General features: G+C 35.9%; 1 protein-coding gene across 8 annotated transcripts in view; it reads right to left on the reverse strand.

The window, feature by feature from the left end:
- Positions 1 to 19556, reverse strand: part of Trps1 (transcriptional repressor GATA binding 1) — a 226473-nt gene that overhangs the window by 90383 nt on the left and 116534 nt on the right. For 7 of the 8 annotated variants that reach the window (XM_040730620.1, XM_040730621.1, XM_040730623.1 and 4 more), the window contains one exon: positions 13326 to 13358. The exons of the other annotated variant lie outside the window; for it this stretch is intronic. In XM_040730620.1, the coding sequence (XP_040586554.1) occupies positions 13326 to 13358 (33 nt within the window). The remainder of the gene's footprint in view (positions 1 to 13325; positions 13359 to 19556) is intronic. 8 annotated transcript variants of the gene reach the window in all.

Genomic DNA, 19556 nt, shown 5'->3' on the forward strand with positions numbered 1-19556 from the left:
TTTAAAACTGTTATCTATCCTTTATCTCCATTTTGAATGTCAAGGTTATCAGAATTAGTTCCAGACACAGATGTTAGAAAGCCCCCTTCAGTTGAGGAAGTAAATGTAGTTTTCCTGATACAGTTAAGCAATATCCCATCACTAAATTATGCACCTGTCCTATGGAATAGTCACTTGTTTTTCACTCATTTGTTTAAAACATTATTCCCTTTATTCTCACCAAGCTGCGTGCTCTCACTTTGACCGTACATACAGTAGAGACACATCAAGGGTTTAAAAAGCCTGTCTACCTTCTGCTAAGTCTGGACTTACTGTCTTTCTAGTGGAAGAAAGAGCACAGAGAGGTTCCAGGAAAAATAAGGACTTTGTCTCCTTTAATGTGAGTTATGTTTAAAAGAAAATTCAGCAGATGCCTACAAATGTTCTACATTACTCAAGTGTTCTTTGTGATTTGGGTAAAAATAAATACATTGTTTCTTGGAAATCTATTTCTCAGGAGACAACCTAAGAAGATGGAACTTATGAATGCTAGTACCTTTTATTTTTCCTTTTGTTTATTTCTTTTGCTTTCGTGTCTGTTTGTTTTGACCCATATGAATGTGGCAACTGCCTACACTGGGTGTCTACCTTGTTCCCATTTTTTTCCTAGCATTGTGCATCATTCATTGTTCCCAAACGTCAATCATTAATTTCCCACTTTGCCCCTCTGATCTTCAATCAGCCACTGACTTTGGCATGCAGCCAGTGTCACAAACAGTTACCAGTTTTGAAAATGTGACTTTTGATTCCAGTAACCCAAAATCCCCACTCAGAGATGAGAAATGACCAAGGCGCACTGGGACCTGACAATCATCTGACATATGCTGGGTTTCCCCAAAGGAGAGCTGACCTTTGGGTTTTCAAGATGAAAGTGTCAGGAGAAAGGCTGTAGAGGTAATCTTTTAGGTTTGCAAAGATGCCTCGCTATGATCACTTCAACTACAAGAAATCTGGTGTCCAGAGTCAGTTCTAAACCAGACCTTCCAGCTAAATCCTAAGATAACACAAAAGATATGGGCATAACAGACTTCTATAACATACTTGACAGAGCACAAATACTTCTTTGAATTTGAAAATTGTGTCTCTCTTATTAAGCATGATCACATGCTGCTGAATCCTAGCATGTTAAACCAGTTTAACACAGATAGCATAAAGTTTTGTCCTCTAACCAAATGAAGTCATGGCTGTCCCCAAAAATAATGAAAAGTCACCTTCATTCTCAAATACTGGCAACATTTGTGGCTCGCACCCAGAGTGTGTGAGAATTTCCATTTAAAATATTCTATTTTCAGATTTTTCTCCTCAGTTATAAAAATTCCCTCCAAACTAAAACTTGGCAAACAGGACCTCAGCATGAGGACATTTTTAAAGCCTAAATTTAAAAACACTATGTTCAGGATTTTTTTAAGTAATAAGAAAACTGAAAAGGAGAGATTTATTTTGAGGTTTTAGTTGCACTTTTTGTTTTAAAAAAATCCTGCATTCTTCAGGAGGTAGTTTTCAAAATGAAAATCTGATGTTCATAAATTTCTATTTTTTGGCCCTGTTTTCTTCATGAATGGTATAGATTAGCATAATCTAAAGTAAGTCCTATCATGAAGGGAAAAGCAATAATCGTTCACAGAAGCCCATGTCCAAAAATAACTCTGTCTGCCTTCTCTCGTAGACACCAAAGTTTTTAAAAATTATGTATTTCATGCCTCTGCACTAAAAGTGTAAGTTTATAAACAACAAAGCTTAATGAAGCAGTGTAGCATTTTGTTTTACTTTGGTCAGAGAGTACTACTATCCTTCTTCCAGCAAAACTCTCATACACGTGACCAATTTATTTACTTGGTAACATCTCTCACAGCCTTGTGTTCAGTCAAAACTTAGCTCCCTTACATATGTTTTAATGTCTAATAAAATTGATTTACTATTGAAATAGGTAATTGAACTTTGCCCTCTGATTCCCAGATGAATGTAACTATTTTTTTTCCTAGGATATGTTACATGGAATGGGAAACACACATGCTTGCAGAGACTCCCACTCACAAACAAAACTGAGACATCAGTTCTTTTCCTAGGAGTTCCTACAGTCTAGTGGTATACATGGACAGATCAAACACAAACACTGGCATTCATACTGTCATACAGAAACTCACTACAGAATACTGTTTAAAAGCATATAGGCAGTTGGTCTTATTGCATCTCACCTGAGTTTGGGAATACATGAATGGTAAGCAGGTACTCAAATCACAAGTAACCAAATAGAAATTGAATTCAACTTTTGCAAAACATCGATGGTTTATGTAGATCCTCTTGCCTTAAATTTATATGTTAAGTGTTAATTACTAGCACTGAGTCCCAAATGCTAGCCATTTCCTTAAATCATACTGAATAGTGACCGTTTTTCCGTCACAGATCCTCTTCCACGAGACTGAGTTCTTTTTTTTTTAACTCTATATTGCTACTTCTTAATCTGGAAATGTGTAGTAATACTATGTAGCCAAAAAACATTGCATCATTTGACAAGCAAAGCTATACATAGATGCAAAATAAAGAGAACAGTATACAGTAATTATACATTCTGTACATATTTATATTACTTTAGTATGCTATTCTTTCCCACAAAGTTTAGCCCCTCCCTGCCGTCTCTAAGTATGTAGGGTATACAGTACATGGATGTAAATTTTAAGCACAGTGGTCCTTGATTTTAGGGCAATTAGTTCTACAGTGTGGTTTCGAACACTGTTTCTTTGGTCCTGTATTCTCTGAGGTCTGACTCTAGGTCTGATGTGAGGAAGCCTCTTCTCTTCTCAAAATACGCTTTGCTTTCTTTACTAAGACTGGTTTCCTGCCTCTTACATACTTTGGAGGACTAAACCATGCTGCCCATTTTTCCACGTCTGTATTTCCCTATGAGCGTTTTTTGTTGTTGTTGTTGTTGTTGTTCATTTGTGCAGCTCTGTTGTTTAATGAATCAAGAACACACAACCACTGTAGAGTCTCATGTCTTTGCTCCTGCGTTAGGCTTGTCTTCAGCCACCTGCTGACCTGGATGGCAAAAACTTGCTACAGTTACCCAAGGCTAAGAGTATCACAAAACTGTGTGAGGAAATCCTTAGTGATTCCATGTTAGACTTGCAATCTTAATTAGCTGTCAGCTGCCACTCATCTCGTACTCATCCTGGAAACTGGCAGGAATGAACGGCTGTGAAGAATTAAGCTGGATAGGCAAATCAGTCTAAAGAACTCAAAAGAAACAGATGAGGTGGCCTGGGATTTGGCTCAGTAATGTGTTTGCTGCACGAAGACAAAACTTTGCTTTCATTCCATCACACACATAAAAAGTCTGGAGAAGAGCAAGGGTCTGTCAATTTAGCATTGGAGAGGTAGAGACAAGGACACCCTGGGTTTCTGGTCAGCCAGTAGGGCAGAATCAGAGAGATTGAGGGCCAGTGAGAGACCATTTCTTAAATAATAAAGATGATATGAAGAGAAGACATGTAAATGTGTGTGCACACTCACACACACACACACACACAACACATACACAGAAATAAAAAATTGATGAAGAATATCAAAATAAATCAAGAGTAAAAAAATTATATTGGCATGGGGGTGAGACATAGCTCGATAGTTGAGAAGGTTGATCTCTTCCAGAGGACCTGACTTTAGGTCCCAGGACATTGGGTGTCTCCTTGTCTCCTACTTGCCTGTACTTGTAACTCCAGTTCCAGGAAATGGACACCTACTGGTATAGCTAGTACCTGAACTCAAGTACTCATATGCACACATTGTTGTGCACACACACCCACACACCCACACAAATAAATTTAAAAAATATCACTTTGGTTTGGAAATCAACCATTAAAACAGGAAGAGCCTGACCTAGTTGCTTTGAAAATCTTTGCCTAAAATGCAGAAATTAGAATAGTGTGATTATTAATGAACTGGGATAACTTAAATGTCCTTTTTATTAAGTAATATTTATGTTGTAGTTCCTCTATTTTCACACTCTCCTATTTATTCTTAAGTTATAGGTTTTTCCCCCTAATTATTACTGCACAGGTAACTCTCCCATGTAAATTTCCTCTGAAATAATTCACGTTGCTCACACATACACTATTTCTTATTAACAGAAGCTAACCTAATTTTGCATTGAACTGCTCTGTGGCACAATTTCAGACTTGTACCGTCCAAATAAATGGAAGCAAAAAACAAATGAATCAACAACAACACATAATTCAATGACTGCAAATACGTCTTAGGATGAACTAGAAAGAACTGAGGTTCCAAGATGCCATTGGTATCACCATGTTCTACTATCACAGGATCTCTACAGCACTACCTATCACTTCCAATGTAGAAGAAGCAGAATAGATGGTTGTTTTTCTATGTTCTTCCTACGTGACAAAAACTATTACAACCTAAAACTAGAAGGATGCCTCTAGAGATGATCATGTACAAGTTTGAGAACATTACAGGAGGGTACACGGAATATTTGCCAGAAACTCCAGGGAATACAGCAAGTTCCCAGGGCCATGTACATCAAGCCAAAGAATATTAAAGTTGGAAGATAAAGATACACACACTCACTTTCCTAACTCACACTACTAAATGTTACTAAGGCCCAATGCAGGCAAAAGAGACATGATACTTCTCCACTACTGCATTCCCTTTGGGAGTCATTATCCAAATGTATTCTGAAATTTAATATAAATGCATTAACGAGCACAGTCAAAAGAGTTAAATTTCCCTTGCCACTTAATATGGGGACATTTAAGGAATGTGTGGTTACCCAAACTTGCATACTTTTGCCATGAAGTATAGTAAATGTAAGGACACATATTCCTTTTTCTGGGAATTCAAATGTAATTAATGAGACACAAAGCATTTATAAAAAATAGATCAACATATTTAAGGTAACTGTCCTAAATTAGGGTAAAGTCAATGATAAGGTTTCATTTCTTAAGTAGATTATTATTTCATACTATTTTATATTATTTTTAAATGTTGTGATTGTAAGAAATCAGAAGCTGAATGCTGAATTTTTTCCATAGTTTTGAGGAATAAAAAACTGTCAAAGGCTATGTGTGGTGAGAAAGAATTGATCATTCAACTGAACATATATAGTGGCATTTCTATTCTGCAACTGATACAGACAAAAAAGCTAAAACTCAGAGTAACTGCCTCATTGGTGATTGTGATAGACACATACTAACTTAATAACATGCTAAAAGGAAATGCATAGGCTAGTACGCACACTAGCTTGATTTACAGAAAACACTGATTGCTAGTTTCATCTGGATGGATAGGAAGGTGAACTATAGATCTCCATTATGATTTGTGAATGAAATCCATGTGAAAGCAAAACCCATTTTAGGTTGAGGTCACTGGATAATTTCACTCTGGTTTGTCTGATTTTCTAACAACCTTTCATTCTACCCTATGATATTCTGAAGGAATGGACCATGTTGGCCATCATCTCTCAGGCATATGACTCACTAAACCTGAAGAGAGCGGACAGGAATGCACCGTAAATTCCCTGCATGTGCTGCTGTTCTTTGTAAGGGCACAGAAACACTTCATAAGGTATTAACAAGGTTATACATGGGGTAGGTTGAACAGAAAAAGAAGAGTATCTTTTTGTTAGCAATGTGTTACTGATCTACAGAAAGTCACACTTTGATGAAAATTATCATGCAAGGAGTTTTAACTTTTCTCATCATGCCAGCCAGAAGGAGGTGCACCCATAACGTCTTAGCACTTGAATGCATTCAAAGCTTGTCTCTGCTCATGGGGAGGATGAGGGTAGCCAGAACCACATGATAGCCTTCTATAAATAAATAAGCAATGGTTTGAAAGTGAATAATTTTGCATAAGTACTAAAATTTTGCATTAGTATTAAAACTATTTGGGCTTCTTTTGATTGGATGAGCATACAAATTAAAATATTCTTTGTTGATTGACACATATTTTTTTAGTTTTTTTTTTTTCTGTTTCATATATCCTTCTACTTGATTTTTTTTTTCTGGGACAGCTAAGTCACCAAACTTGGATTCTAATGTTACACAAGGCATGGAAAGAATCATACAGAATGTCTGAAAATGAACAGAAATCAATATAAAAAGAGGAATGTAGGAAACAGAATCACAATTCACTTTCTCTTTCAGGAAACAGCCTCAGCAAAAACATTTCACATGTTCTTGATGAATGCATTGCTAATGAAGAAGGAAATTGGAATTAAATTGTGCTTTTTAAAAACACGGTTTTATCCACATTTGGACCAAGCACCTTAAACTTTCATTGCTACAGTAATTTTCTGTTTTGATATTCCCAAAAATTATTTTTAGAACCTTCTCTATCTTCCTTTGAACTGAATTGGAACAGGTGGTTTGTGCTCCTCTTGGGAGGATTTTATTCATTCTTATTTACTGGTGTGGGTGTTTTGCCTGAAGATTTGTGTGCGCACCACGTGCATGTTTCGTGCCGGTGGATCCCTGTTAGATACTCTGGAACTGCTATTTGCACGCTGTTGTGAGCTGCCATGTGAGAGCTGGGAATCTAACAAGGGTTCTCTGGAACGGCAGCCAGTGTTTGTAGTGCCTGAGCCATCTCTTCAACATTAGTGTCTGCACTCTTTGAAGTATCTCCATTTAGATACTTACTATTCACTTACTCAAGCCTTGCGGAAAGCATCATTTTCCTATGCTCGGTAATGGCTTTGCATACAAACACACCTTCCCGGAAAGGCCTTTGTGCAAAACAGCTCAAGACATCCAGTCAGAAGGATTCCATCTAGTACAATTTTTGACAGAGCTTCATTAAAAAAGAGCAAGAGACTGTGAAGACGCTAAGGGGTGTGATCAGGGTTCTGAAGAGCTAATTTGTGAGACACTATTAGAACAATACAAATAGGTGTGAAAAGATGCATCTGGCCTCGGTGGGCAGAGGAGAAAAGCCAAGACAAATGACATAAAGGAATTTGATAATACTCTAAAGATTAGATCTTTATGCTAGAAAGAAAACAATGTTAAAACCCACTAGTGCCCTCAGTCAATTAAGGTTTATAGTACCCAATTCTGATTTCCAGACTAGTTCGGAAGAAACAAAAATTCAAAGAAGTGATGATCTATTAGTTTCAAATATTTTTCGCATTGAGTATAGGCTGCGTTTTGGCCTCTTGGTTGAAGGTCCTGGCACTTGCCTTCCTGTCTGATGGGAAGAGTTCCATAGCTCTACTTGTAGCAACTTTGGTAACTAACTACGTGTTTAGTATAATGAATTATGTTTGCTTAATAAGTATAAACTGTACTAAAGCAAGCACCAGAAGAACTGTTTAGCGGATAGTTCCATGCATAGACACCTCCCAATGGGCTCCTGTGGACCCCGCATGGCGTAGTGCATCATGGGTAGAAGAGGGACCAGGAAAGAAGAGTCTAGACCCTGTCACAGTAGATTTCAGAAGTTCTCCCTAGTAGAAAGCCCTTGGAAGCAGAAGAAATAGACGCGCTTGAAATGCACAGACACAACAGTGAGCCTGTGGAAACCATGTACGGATCGGGCAGGTTATGTATGATAGAAGCCTGATAGCGGTATTACCAAAGACAGTGACAATCTTAAAGACTTGTTATATCGTCACATGGCAAAAGAGTCATCCTGAAGCCAAAGGAAGCCCACCCATACCACAGATGATACGTAGCACAAAGAAAACTGTGCAAATCGGCTGTTCAGTGATGAGATAAAAGAGAGTAAAGATAGGAGGATGAGAAAAAAAGGTTTTAAAAAAGGTTTTAGGAAAAGGTGGTTCTCGAAAAAGATTAAAAATGGTGTGTTATGCTCTTTATTTTCTTAACAATGGTGTGTGCTGATATGGTTGTATAATTCTATAATTTATACTGATTTCTTACCGCTTACTTAAAAAATTAATTTGTAACCTAGTGATATGTGCACAATTATGACTTATATTTCTCAAAAGTAGGCCCCCCAAATTTAAAACTAATTGCCTCAGAAAACGTTAATCCATCTTTGTAATGCTAATTTAAGTGAACAATTACACTGGGGGCAATGAGAATATATTACAGCTGGAGAACTACACTATGTCATAGCAGTGATCATCTGAGCCGTGAATAGAGTTAAGAAGTTGGCAAAGTAACAGGAATGTTGTCCCTGTACATATTTGCATGCTACATGTTAAACAGCTACTTCATTTTCACACTTTAACAGATACCCATTTTAAAAACTCCTTATACATTGACTGATCATGTAAAGAATTATCAATCTTGGATATTACTGGCCTTCAATAACCCAAAAGGGGACTGTGTATTTTCCTAAATATTAGCAAACAGTTCAACATATGCATTTAGTACATGTTTAAAACAATCCTATGATTAAAATTTCTTTGATGTATTATTTTTATGGCAAAATTTTAGAATTCTCCTTTCCTGGCTACTTTGTTGTTATTGTTCATTTTTCATGCTCTTGTTTTTAACTATAACAGATTTTTTTAGAAGCAGGGAACTTGAGAGTAGAAAAATCAATAAAACCAAATGTGTCACAGAAATAAATGGAAGTTCAGTCATAAAGGCACATATTGTGCAAAACAAAGTGAAAACACATCCTTCAAATGAATATAACTTCTTAACATTGTTATAGGGAGGATTCACTCTCATAAGTTCTCATTATGATAATCCTTTGAACTTAAATTTTTAATTAACTTTGAAATCCACAATGTAAATTTGAAATATGTTGCCTTTAGAAATCATTTTCTAGTTAAGGGGACTGAAATAACCCAAAATCTAATAAAAAAAAGAATCTCTTTCAAGATAATTTCTTTAGTGGCTTGATGTCCATTTCAATAGATGGTCGCTAGTTAAGAAAAATAAGTAAAGAAAGAAAGAGATTAAGTTGCAATTTAAAATGAGGGTATTTTGTTCATCCGAAGGCATTTAATACACAATAAATGTAACACCAACGAAAACACCAAACTATTTGATCATAAAATTTAGTAAGCATGTTTTATTTTAACTTTAACTATTAAATGTTTGTCCAGTGTTATATAGACAACACTTATGATAAATATAAATAAAATCTACATGCAATAAATGGAATGTCAGTTAATTCTATATGTATTAAAATTACTGATAACCTAAAGATTAAATTCCCATAGCTACAGTAAATGGAAATAAATTTCTCAAGTCTCAAAGCCTTAGAGAAATAAGTTCCTAGCATTTTAATTTAAAATGGCTAACTTCCTGATTCCTCATTAATGGCCTAAGTAATTAATGTATATTCCATAAGTGTACAGCTTAAGGCAAATCAATTACATTTCAAAAAAGAATCAATTATTGCAGATGTCATGAGTTTTCAAATTTTTAAACATTTATAATGAACAAAATAATGAATACTATATCTTACAAAATATCTGCTGCAAAATACATAGCTGTATTTTGATTACTGAATCCATGGGATTTCAAGCCCCTTTTTAATTTTGTCTACAACATTCAAGTCAGCAAAGGAAGAAGCACAGATCCAGATTCTACACATTGGTTGATACATACCTCCACACTGTCAATGCAATCATGATTGTTTTGTTAAGTCATCAATAGAAGTGGAAGAAATTCTCTAACAGAGCTGCATTAATATATGGCCTGATTTGTGACTGGCAGTGTTAATTATATGGTGTGGGGTTTATAATCCTTTCATTAGTTTCCAGACAATTATCCTTGGGCGTAAATTCCAGGAATCACTCACTCACTCACTCACACACACACACACACACCATGTGCACTCACAGAATGTTCTAGAAAACACAAAGGAAAAAAAAAGAAAACACAAAGAAATAAAAGAGACAACAACAACAACCAAAATACTGGTGGACAGCACAAAATGCCTGGTTGATATCCCAGGTCACCCATCTTTCAGCCCTTCGTGCTGAAACTAACCTTAGATCCTTGGTGAAGACAGCTAACATGCTCACGAAGGAACCAAGTGATAATGTGTAGACATCAGGTGTAATTTTATTCAGTGCTGTGGTCAATGAAAAGGGATTTTACCTCCTTGTATATTTGTGGCAGGATATTGGGCATATGGTCTTTGGATCTATAGTGGGATCTCTGAAATTATAAAAATAAATGAGTAATTCCAAAATTTAAAATTCATACTTGGACAAATATTGGATAAACATTAAAATTCATTGTAATATTAAAATATAAACATAAAAATGTTTTGTAAAATTATCTGCAATTAAAACAGTTTTAAAGTGATGATGGAGTTTATTCATTAGCATCATTGTTATAAAGTTCTCAAACTTGGTCATGACACAAAATAAAGATTTTACTTTGTTCATTTTGTTTTACATACAGTGGGGCTTACTTAACTGTGTTACAAGATTATTTAAAGACCTCAGGAATATGCCTTCATATGATTTATAAAAAACAAGTCCATGATATTGTGAGATTATAAATTCATTATTTTTTCCAAAAGATATGATAAACTAGCATATACAGGGATGGATCAGTGGTTAAGGATACCCTGTAACATTCTAGATACCCTGAGTTTGTTTCAGGACACCATGCCAGGCTGGTCACAGTTGCCTGTCACTCCAGCTCCAGGGAATCCAACACTATCGCTGGACATCTAGCTATATATAATATATATTCAAAGAGACACATATAAATAAACAAAAATATTTCTTATAAAGATTTAACAATTCAAAGCACAAACTTCCATTGCTATAGTTAACAGGTCTAATTTTTTTTCAAATGCGAAAGCCTAAAGAAACTATGTTCCTGTCGTTTTACTTTAAAAGAGATGTCTACCTGATTCTTTATTAATGATATAAGTAATTTTAATGTAAGTATCTCATGTTTGCCTAAGCATAAAAATTAACTTTTGGAATTGTTTCTTTTTTAAATTGTGGGTGTTGTAGTTATAGAGATCCCACTAAGCAAAACAAGTGCCTGTTTCCCCTTACCAGCCAAAAATGTATAAGGAGGTGAAGTCCTTTTTCCTTGGCTATAGGGAATGAATCCTAACAAGAGGACCTAAGCAAACACATCCTTCGGTGTTTCGCTGTCTGTATTCTTATCTTACTGTGTTTGGTTTCAAGTGGTGAGCTACCTGCCTGGTTCTGTTCTCTTGTACAATGAGCGAATAAGTTATGTCCATACAAGACAGAAAAGTCCCTGATATCGTGAGATTATAAATTCATTGTCTTTTTTGTTGTTGTTCAAAAGAAATGATAAGCTATCTTGTAGAGAGATGATCTCTCTCACTTCTCTATTGTTTCTTGTAGAGAGGCCACAGAAACAAAACTCTGCTGACCTCTGGTATTGACTGGTTTGTGGATGAACAAATACAACATGCGGGGGGGGGGGGGAACACAACAAAATATCCAGGTCTGAACCTGGGGGTGTCTGTGTTTGCTCTTGGACCACATCTAAGTCTGAAGAATAGAACAGAGTACTCAAAATCTCTTTTTTCAAATTTAAAAATGACTGTATCTCTTACCATAAGCTCATAATGATTTTATGTATATTAATAAATTGCATAACATCTTAAATTCGCTTTCATATGATTTGTAGTATAGATAATTATATAAATTCTAAGAATCTCAGATTTGTGACAGAGCAAACTGACTGCAAAAATTTAAATGTAATGCATAACAATTCTTTTAGGGTCTAAAATACAGAACTATTTAGGAAATACTATAAATTTAGGCTTATGTAGCTAAGGTAAATCTTTGTATTATTATAGCTGCTTTAATAATATTTGTTTCAAAACAATGCAAATCTATACATAAATTTATTAATGGCAAGTTTAATTGTAGGTACCATTTTGGTTTACAAAGTTTTATTTGTAGTCTCATGATAATAAATAATAGGATCTTAAAAATATGATTGCAAATATTTTTCTTAGTATCTAGGATTATAAAAAAATGAAAAATTGTAAGATCATCCAATAGTTCCTATATCAATGTTTTTTCACATTACACACACTTAAATAGTTAATGAATAATTATGCGATATCTGATAAATTTCTAAGTAAAATAAGGCACTGAGAAATGGATCTTCAATCTATGAAAATTATGGTGTGACTTATTTTGAAGTCACCATGATGCAAGTATTATATTATGTATTTCACATATTGGAAAAAATCAGTGAGTGATGGCATTTATGAGCTTTGCATATGTTATAAATTAAATGTGGACAGCACACATAGTTTAAATACCTGGCTTTGAGCTTTACCTAAGGTGATTAAAACTTTGTATATGCAAAAGGTTCAACTGTTTAAGCACATTATAAGATGTTTGCTGTTGTCTGAACAAGGGGAATTTTTACAAAGGAAGAGTTTCTCAAAATCAGTTTTCAGTTGATTCATAATATAAAAGTGAATGGAAGAAAGATAAAACTGAAGTGTGTATTAGCTGTGTAAAGACTGAGGAACATATACATCATTTGACTTTTTTAAATAGAGGCAAACACTGAACCCAAAAATAGTAACGTGTTAGATTTTGTCAAAGGGGCAGACTCTATTACACAATAATAGGATGGGAGAAATTGGAGCTAGTGTCAGAGCCTAGGGAAGGAAATCTTCCCTAGAATAAGAAAGATCTTGGTTTTGATCCCCAGCATTGAAGAGAGGAGGGGAGGAGGGAGAGAAACAGGATGAGGAAATGAGTTGGAGGAAAAGAGGGAATGAGAGAGGTGAGAAGGGAGGAGAGAAATCTATACACTTTGTAATTCTACGATGCAAAATTATACACACTTGTTAAAAGTCATTACTAATATCCAAAATTGCTTCTAGAGCAAAAGTTAGTAAATGGTTATTTTTTTTGTTTTCATTGCTGCGTAATAAATCAGATAAAAGGAATTTGACTTATTAGAACAAGTATCCATGCTTTGAATTTCCTTTTCCACGCCCTCCATTCTGGATGGTGTCTAGGTTCTTAAAATTATGTATTAATTTAAAATTGTTCTTTTGATTATGGAGTAGCCAAGTTAAGCACTGTTCAGGTAAGCGCTGTTTGGGAATGTTGATTCAATTGCAATCAGTCAAATCGCCCTATGATAACCCTATTGATTTTACTCTTCCAAGACTTCATTCTCAGTTTAAGAGCAAAGCAAAGAAGGAACTCCGCATCCAACCATAGACCCAACCCACACTGCTAACCACAAGCTTTCCCTTTAACAGAAACAGATGAAAAGCACAAGGAACAGTGAAAGGCAGCAAGTTTGAAGGGTTTAAGGTGCTTTGATAAAGTCACGAAGGAGGCATCAAAGACGCCAGTGTTGACTTACCCTCCTGTTTGGTGTTCCGGAGATTGTCACAGCCTAGAAAGATGCACCATGGTAAGATTTGGGACATGTGACAGCCCTGCTTTTCCTCTCTAATGCTCCTATTATGAAAGCATACATGTGAACTATTATTTCCTGTATATCTAGTCTCTTAACACTGTTCATGCAAACTCCTTGGCGAGTTGTCCCTGACACTATGCAAATGGGTTAGAAAACCACAGAAGGATCAGGTAAGATCTATTCTGGGCATTTAAATAATTCTTCAGAGTCCAGAAAATTAATATGTGGTAAGTCAACCTAAATGAACATGGTCATATTAATATCTGCTAATACAAACATGTTTCCAGCTAAGTTGTAGTGGTACACAAGGTAATTTCATTTCTGGTCCAAGAATTAACTATCAAGATAATTTTTTAATTAAGATTTTAATGTTGGCCAGCTGGAAGGCATATGCTATATAATATATACACACATATATCATCCATTCATATTCTGAAATAATTTTAAGAATGGATTTGTCATTAGTCATCACAAAGAGAACAATGCATTTATAAGGACTGTTAAAACAATTATTTTAATAAACAAAACTAATGTCAACTAGAAAGTACCTTTTTACTTAAGCTTTTCGTTTTGTTTTTTTGTTTTTTTTATGAGACAGGGTTTCTCTGTATTACTTAAGCTTTTCAAGAAAGCTATCCACATTTGGATTTTCATAAGTAATTGTTACTAGGATTCATTTCTTAAAATTATCAAAAACAAATAGATGGTACTATAGCATTACTACCCACATAGATGTTAAGTATGTATATTAAGAGAGAAGACTTGACTTTCAATGGGTCATCTTGTCTACTCTTCAGAAATATTTATACCATGTCAAATATTTTTAGCACATTCCTAACAACTCAAATTATTACTTTTGGTTGCATTTTCTTCACAGTGCTAACAATAAAGATATAAAATGTGATGTTATTTGTGTTACTATCAAGACAACTCAATAAAACTGTGATAGAAACTTATAAAGTAATACAAAATGCTGTTCTTATGCTATTTAAAATAACAATATACAAATTCAATGAAATTGTCAACCAGAAAATACCCCAATATAGGTCAACGAATGTTATATAACTAAGATCAGTGATCAAAGATATTCATTAGGTATAATTAACACTATGAGTGGCTGTACACTTCATAATTTAGATATTTTCTCTTTTTAGGAAGATTACACTATTGGTTAAGTAAGCAGTCATATTCAAACAGTTCTACTGTTTGTTGAATACTGTTGTCAGTTTATAAAGATCAAAATGACTAGAACTTCTCTTGCAAGCATGTGACAGATATCAATCTAAGCAAACTCATTTAGGTATACCAAAAATAGTTTATTATGGACAATCGCCTGCTTGCTGTTTTAGCATACTCTGGATCTCGTCAAACTAGGTAATGTTTTCCCACTAGACATATGGGGACTGTGCTGCAAACTGGATCATAATGAAATCCTATGAGAAGCAAGCAGTATTGCTAACCTAATGCCCCACAACTTATAACTGAAAGGGTTTTAAGGAACTCCTCAACAGATGCACAGAAAGGAGCCGTACAAATTGTTAGGGAGCCAGCAAAACAGAATGCATATTCTACCACACAGTTACATTCACAAGACTGTCTTCAGCCAGAGTTAAAGATAACCCACCCAAAAACGTGGTGGCAGTGGAGTAGAAATACAGAAAAGCAATTTCAGATTCACCTACTGTGGTTTAATAGTTATAATGGTGCCCACATTTTGAACTCATTACAAAGTAGCACTTAAATTTTTTTAAATCTGAGTTTTTTAATTTTTATGAAAGTTATTTTATATGTGTGTATGTGAGTATGCACCTGTGCACATGTAAATATGTATGTTGGGAAGGGGTGGCTTTGGGGACCACAAGAGGCCACTGCAGCACCAGGAAATGAACTTAAGTGCAGTTATGAGTTACCCTATATGGATGCTTGGACCCAAACTAGGGTCCTCTGCAAAAGCAACCAGGACCCTTAACCATGAGCCATCTCTCCAGCCTTAGCAATGTGGGAGAGAAGTTAGAATGAACATTTTATTGAAAGGTTTATATAACATTTTTATTTTCCATACCTTAGCAATGTGGGAGAGAAGTTAGAATGAACATTTTATTGAAAGGTTTATATAACATTTTTATTGGGCTAGGGTGGTACAAGTGTCAGTGTGCCTATGGAGGTCGGAGGAGAACCCTGGGAACTTGCCGAGCAATCTCCTTTAACCGTGTGGTTCTGAGAACCCAAACTCAGTTGCTTTACCCCTACCTACGGAGACATCCCCTGAGCCCAGAAACAAACTTTCCATATGCAAAACACACGATGGGAGAGCACCAGCTGCTCCTTTTCTATTTTGTTCATGGATAGTTCCATAAGAGGGTTGTAAAATACTCATTTTAGAGATTTTCACAATGATATGTATCAATTTTGTATTGGCCTAGACTAAAACTCTTTTATAAACTTAAAAAGACCATGATTTCTAAAGATTCCAAGGCCCATGATTCCTAAAAACATGCAAATGAGAGGTTGCAGGACTTGACCAGCATAGTCATTTACCGCATTTGAGTTTTATGAATTAATAGTAACTCCTGCAAACATCATGTACTCATCAAGCATGGTAAAATCATGATTGCCGTATGTTCCACAAATTGTCCTTTAACTGCTAGTGTATATGACTGGGCAATCTTTCTTGAGGTTATATGCTATCTTATTTTGGCTTTGTGACTAGGTATAATGTTTTTCTACTTTTAAGATAAAGAATAAAGGCGTGGTGGCGCATGCCTGTAATCCCAGCCCTCAGGAGGCAGAGGCAGGCGGATCTCTGTTAGTTCAAGGCCGGGTTGGATCGACAGCCTCCAAACAATACAGAGAAACCCTGTCTTGTAAAACCAAAAAATAAATAAATAAATAAAGAATACAATTTGGAAAATAACAATGCTTTTGCTGCACTATGAGGAGCATATAAAGTGGCGACAGACTGTTTGTTGTCACAGTTCTTCATAAAATGGACCTATGCCTCCAGTGAGCCAGGTAACAGGTTAAGACCTCCCTCTGGAATACACCTGCAGAGTCATGAAACTTGAGTCGCCTCTGAATGATTCTCTGTTAAGAAACCCCTAACACAGAAGGCATATGGCAGTGAAGGAGAGATTCAAATGAGAAAAGAGAGAAGGAGGGGGGTCCTGGTCCTTGACAAAACAGGAAGTGTATCCAGATGTTTAACTCCAGCCCGCCACTTCCCGAATAACCACTCAGAAGCTTAATATTAACTACAAATATTTGGCCGATGACTCAGGTTCTTACTATCTCCAACAACTTAAATTGGCCAATTTCTATATTTTGCCACAAGACCCATGGCTTACTATGCTCATATCAGGCTTCTCTGGCGGCTGCTGACATCTCCCTGACTCTGCCTTTCTCGCTGTTTCTCTGCTTGGATTTCCTGCCTGGCTCTATTCTTCCTGGCCATTGGCCAAATCAGCTTTATATTAACCAATGGTAATAACCCATATTCACAGCACACAGAAAGACATCTCATATCAAGGAAGTCTGAGGACAAAGGAAAAATAGAACCACCAAATTTTAATGTTTGGATACATTGCCTGAGACAGATATCTGGCAAGAAACACAGATCAATGGATGATATAAGTGCCTGACTTCTTAAGTTGAAGCTGTATTTGCCTGGCACGACTAAACCCAACCACACTGTCCTAATACATGAAGCGTGTGCTTATTTCAATCATGTTGACACAACACAAATGTAGCTCCACAGACAATGATCTAGAGTTTCTTCCCCAGCACAGTAGTTATTAACTAGATATGATTATTAAATTATATTCATGAGAAATAAATATAATTTTAATATCAGTTTCACCACATTTTGTTCTCTATGGAAAATGTAACCCAAGACTTACAATACTTGAGTAACAAAATTTCCCTTATCACAGAAACTTCAAACACAAATAGGATAGTCATGTCTTGAAAGCTAGAGGGTGTTACACTAGCACACATCTAAGTAAACTTCAATTTCTTTGACTCACAGATATTCCTTACAGGAAGAGTAAATCTCTGCTCAGCACATTTTTAATCTAAAATGGTAATGAGAGTATTAGTACAGGGAGATAAAGTTGGGCAGGAAACATTTGCACTGTGCACTCAGGGAAGAGCATGATATCAGGTTAAATCAGGTTGAAATGGAAACATGTAAATGAAGTACACTCTGGATCCTATTGTTTATAGTGGTAGTGTTTTAATGGACCGGGTTTCATTTCCTGTAATTGAAGAGCTTTGAAATACCTGGCAACTACGCGCATGCAGCACGTATGTGTGTGCGCACGCACACACACACACACACACACACACACACACACACACACATATGCTTTTTCCTAAATTTCTTAGTTTCCAACAAGACACTATCTTCATAATTAGATAGGACAAAAAAATGTTAGAAAGGAAGTTATTGTAGATCGGCTGGGAGATACAGGAAGGGCAGAAGAAAGAAGAGGGAAGGAGGAAGGAGCGTGGAGGGTGAGAGGAGAGAAAAAAAAGGAGGAAAATAATGTTAGTGACAGAAAGACAGCTAATACCAGTTATTAAAAACGAAAAATATCAAAACTAAAAGTGATAGATCCATCGTGTATGCAGAAGAGAGAAACCAACGTCGACTTTATAAAGATAAAAACGTTAGCTCTAGCACATTAACAAAGGAAATCCCCAAATTGTCCAGTATTAAATTATGGGGCAAAGAACCAAACTATTTGTTTGCACTGATAATAAATTAGATAATCACATGAGGATTAATTGCCAATTGACACTTGACACACTGCCCAGTAGCTCAATTTTGAACACTAACTCAGATTTAGTTTCCTAGCAATAAATTTTAGTACAGAGAAGACAAATAGTGTAATTCACCAGAGAGAGGTACATAGTGTGAGTCTGACTTTCGTAATGTTTTTCCCATGTGTCTCTGAAGTGTGTCTATCACCTAATACCTTCAATGGACCAGTATCTGTTGGAACAAATGAAGACTGTGCAATCTCACATATATGATTTGAAGGCATGTAAGGTTTCATAATAAACTCCAATTTAACTGATAACAGGTTCAAGAATTTGAAGAAAAGTTGTTGCTTATTCAAGTGACCGATGTAAACATATATTTCACCTTCAATTTCTCAGAAAGAGAAAAAAATGTCTTTAAAGGTTAAAGTTATATAGCTTATTCACAAATGCACACGAGGCTTTGGTGCTGTCAAAATCAGAAAAATGAAAATGAAAGGACATTACTCTTTCCAAAAAAAAATAATGCATTCAGTGTCACCTAACATCTTATGTGCTTGGTTCATGCAGACAAACTCAAGAACAACTCATATCAAACGTAGAGCAAACAAAATAGAATAGAGTTTTAAACCTACTCATTGTTTTCCTGAGTTTCAAATGCAGTAATGGTCAATTTTTAATAAAGTTGAAGCTGTGAGAGGTAATACTTGTTATACTTTCACTTGAAAATGGACCTGGGAACAAATGAGAACTAAAGAAAAGTGGCAAGATGAAGAGAAATTTGCCTTCCCAGCGTTCAGGATAATTGGCCTCAATAAAAATGAGGCATAGTGGCATTGTATTTCAGTTGACAATACTTCTCTTTGCACTAATAGACCCTGACAAAATGGTCCTTCTCTTCAAAATTCAAATGGCCACTGTCATCTATTCTGCAAGTGTCAGAATCTCAGTAAGGCATCACAAATCAGAACTGGCCTAACTGTTTAACAGGAAACAGGGGCAGTTTTGTTTCCAACCTTCTCAGATATCCATGGATAGATAAAACCTGAAAAGATCAAAGCATGATCAGTAGCTTCAGCTTTGTCCCCCAAAAGAGTTTAGTATTCACCTGTTGTCTTTCTTACCCATTCTCTCTGCCCTTCGCATGACAAAGTAATCATTGTAGAAAAAAAGGAAATGACTAATCTAACACACATACACAAACAAGCACACAGACAGACACGCATACACACACACAGAAAGAGAGAGAGAGACAGAGAGAGGAGAGAGAGAGACAGACAGAGAGACAGACTAAGAGAGAGAGAGAGAGAGAGAGAGAGAGAGAGAGAGAGAGAGAGAGAGGGAGGGAGGGAGGGAGGAGAGAGACAGAGAGACAGAAAGACAGAGAGACAGAGAGAGAGAGAGGAGAGAGAA

The sequence above is a fragment of the Mesocricetus auratus genome, unplaced genomic scaffold (genome assembly GCF_017639785.1).
Source record: "Mesocricetus auratus isolate SY011 unplaced genomic scaffold, BCM_Maur_2.0 Super-Scaffold_100023, whole genome shotgun sequence".
In the NCBI taxonomy this organism is placed as follows: domain Eukaryota; kingdom Metazoa; phylum Chordata; class Mammalia; order Rodentia; family Cricetidae; genus Mesocricetus; species Mesocricetus auratus.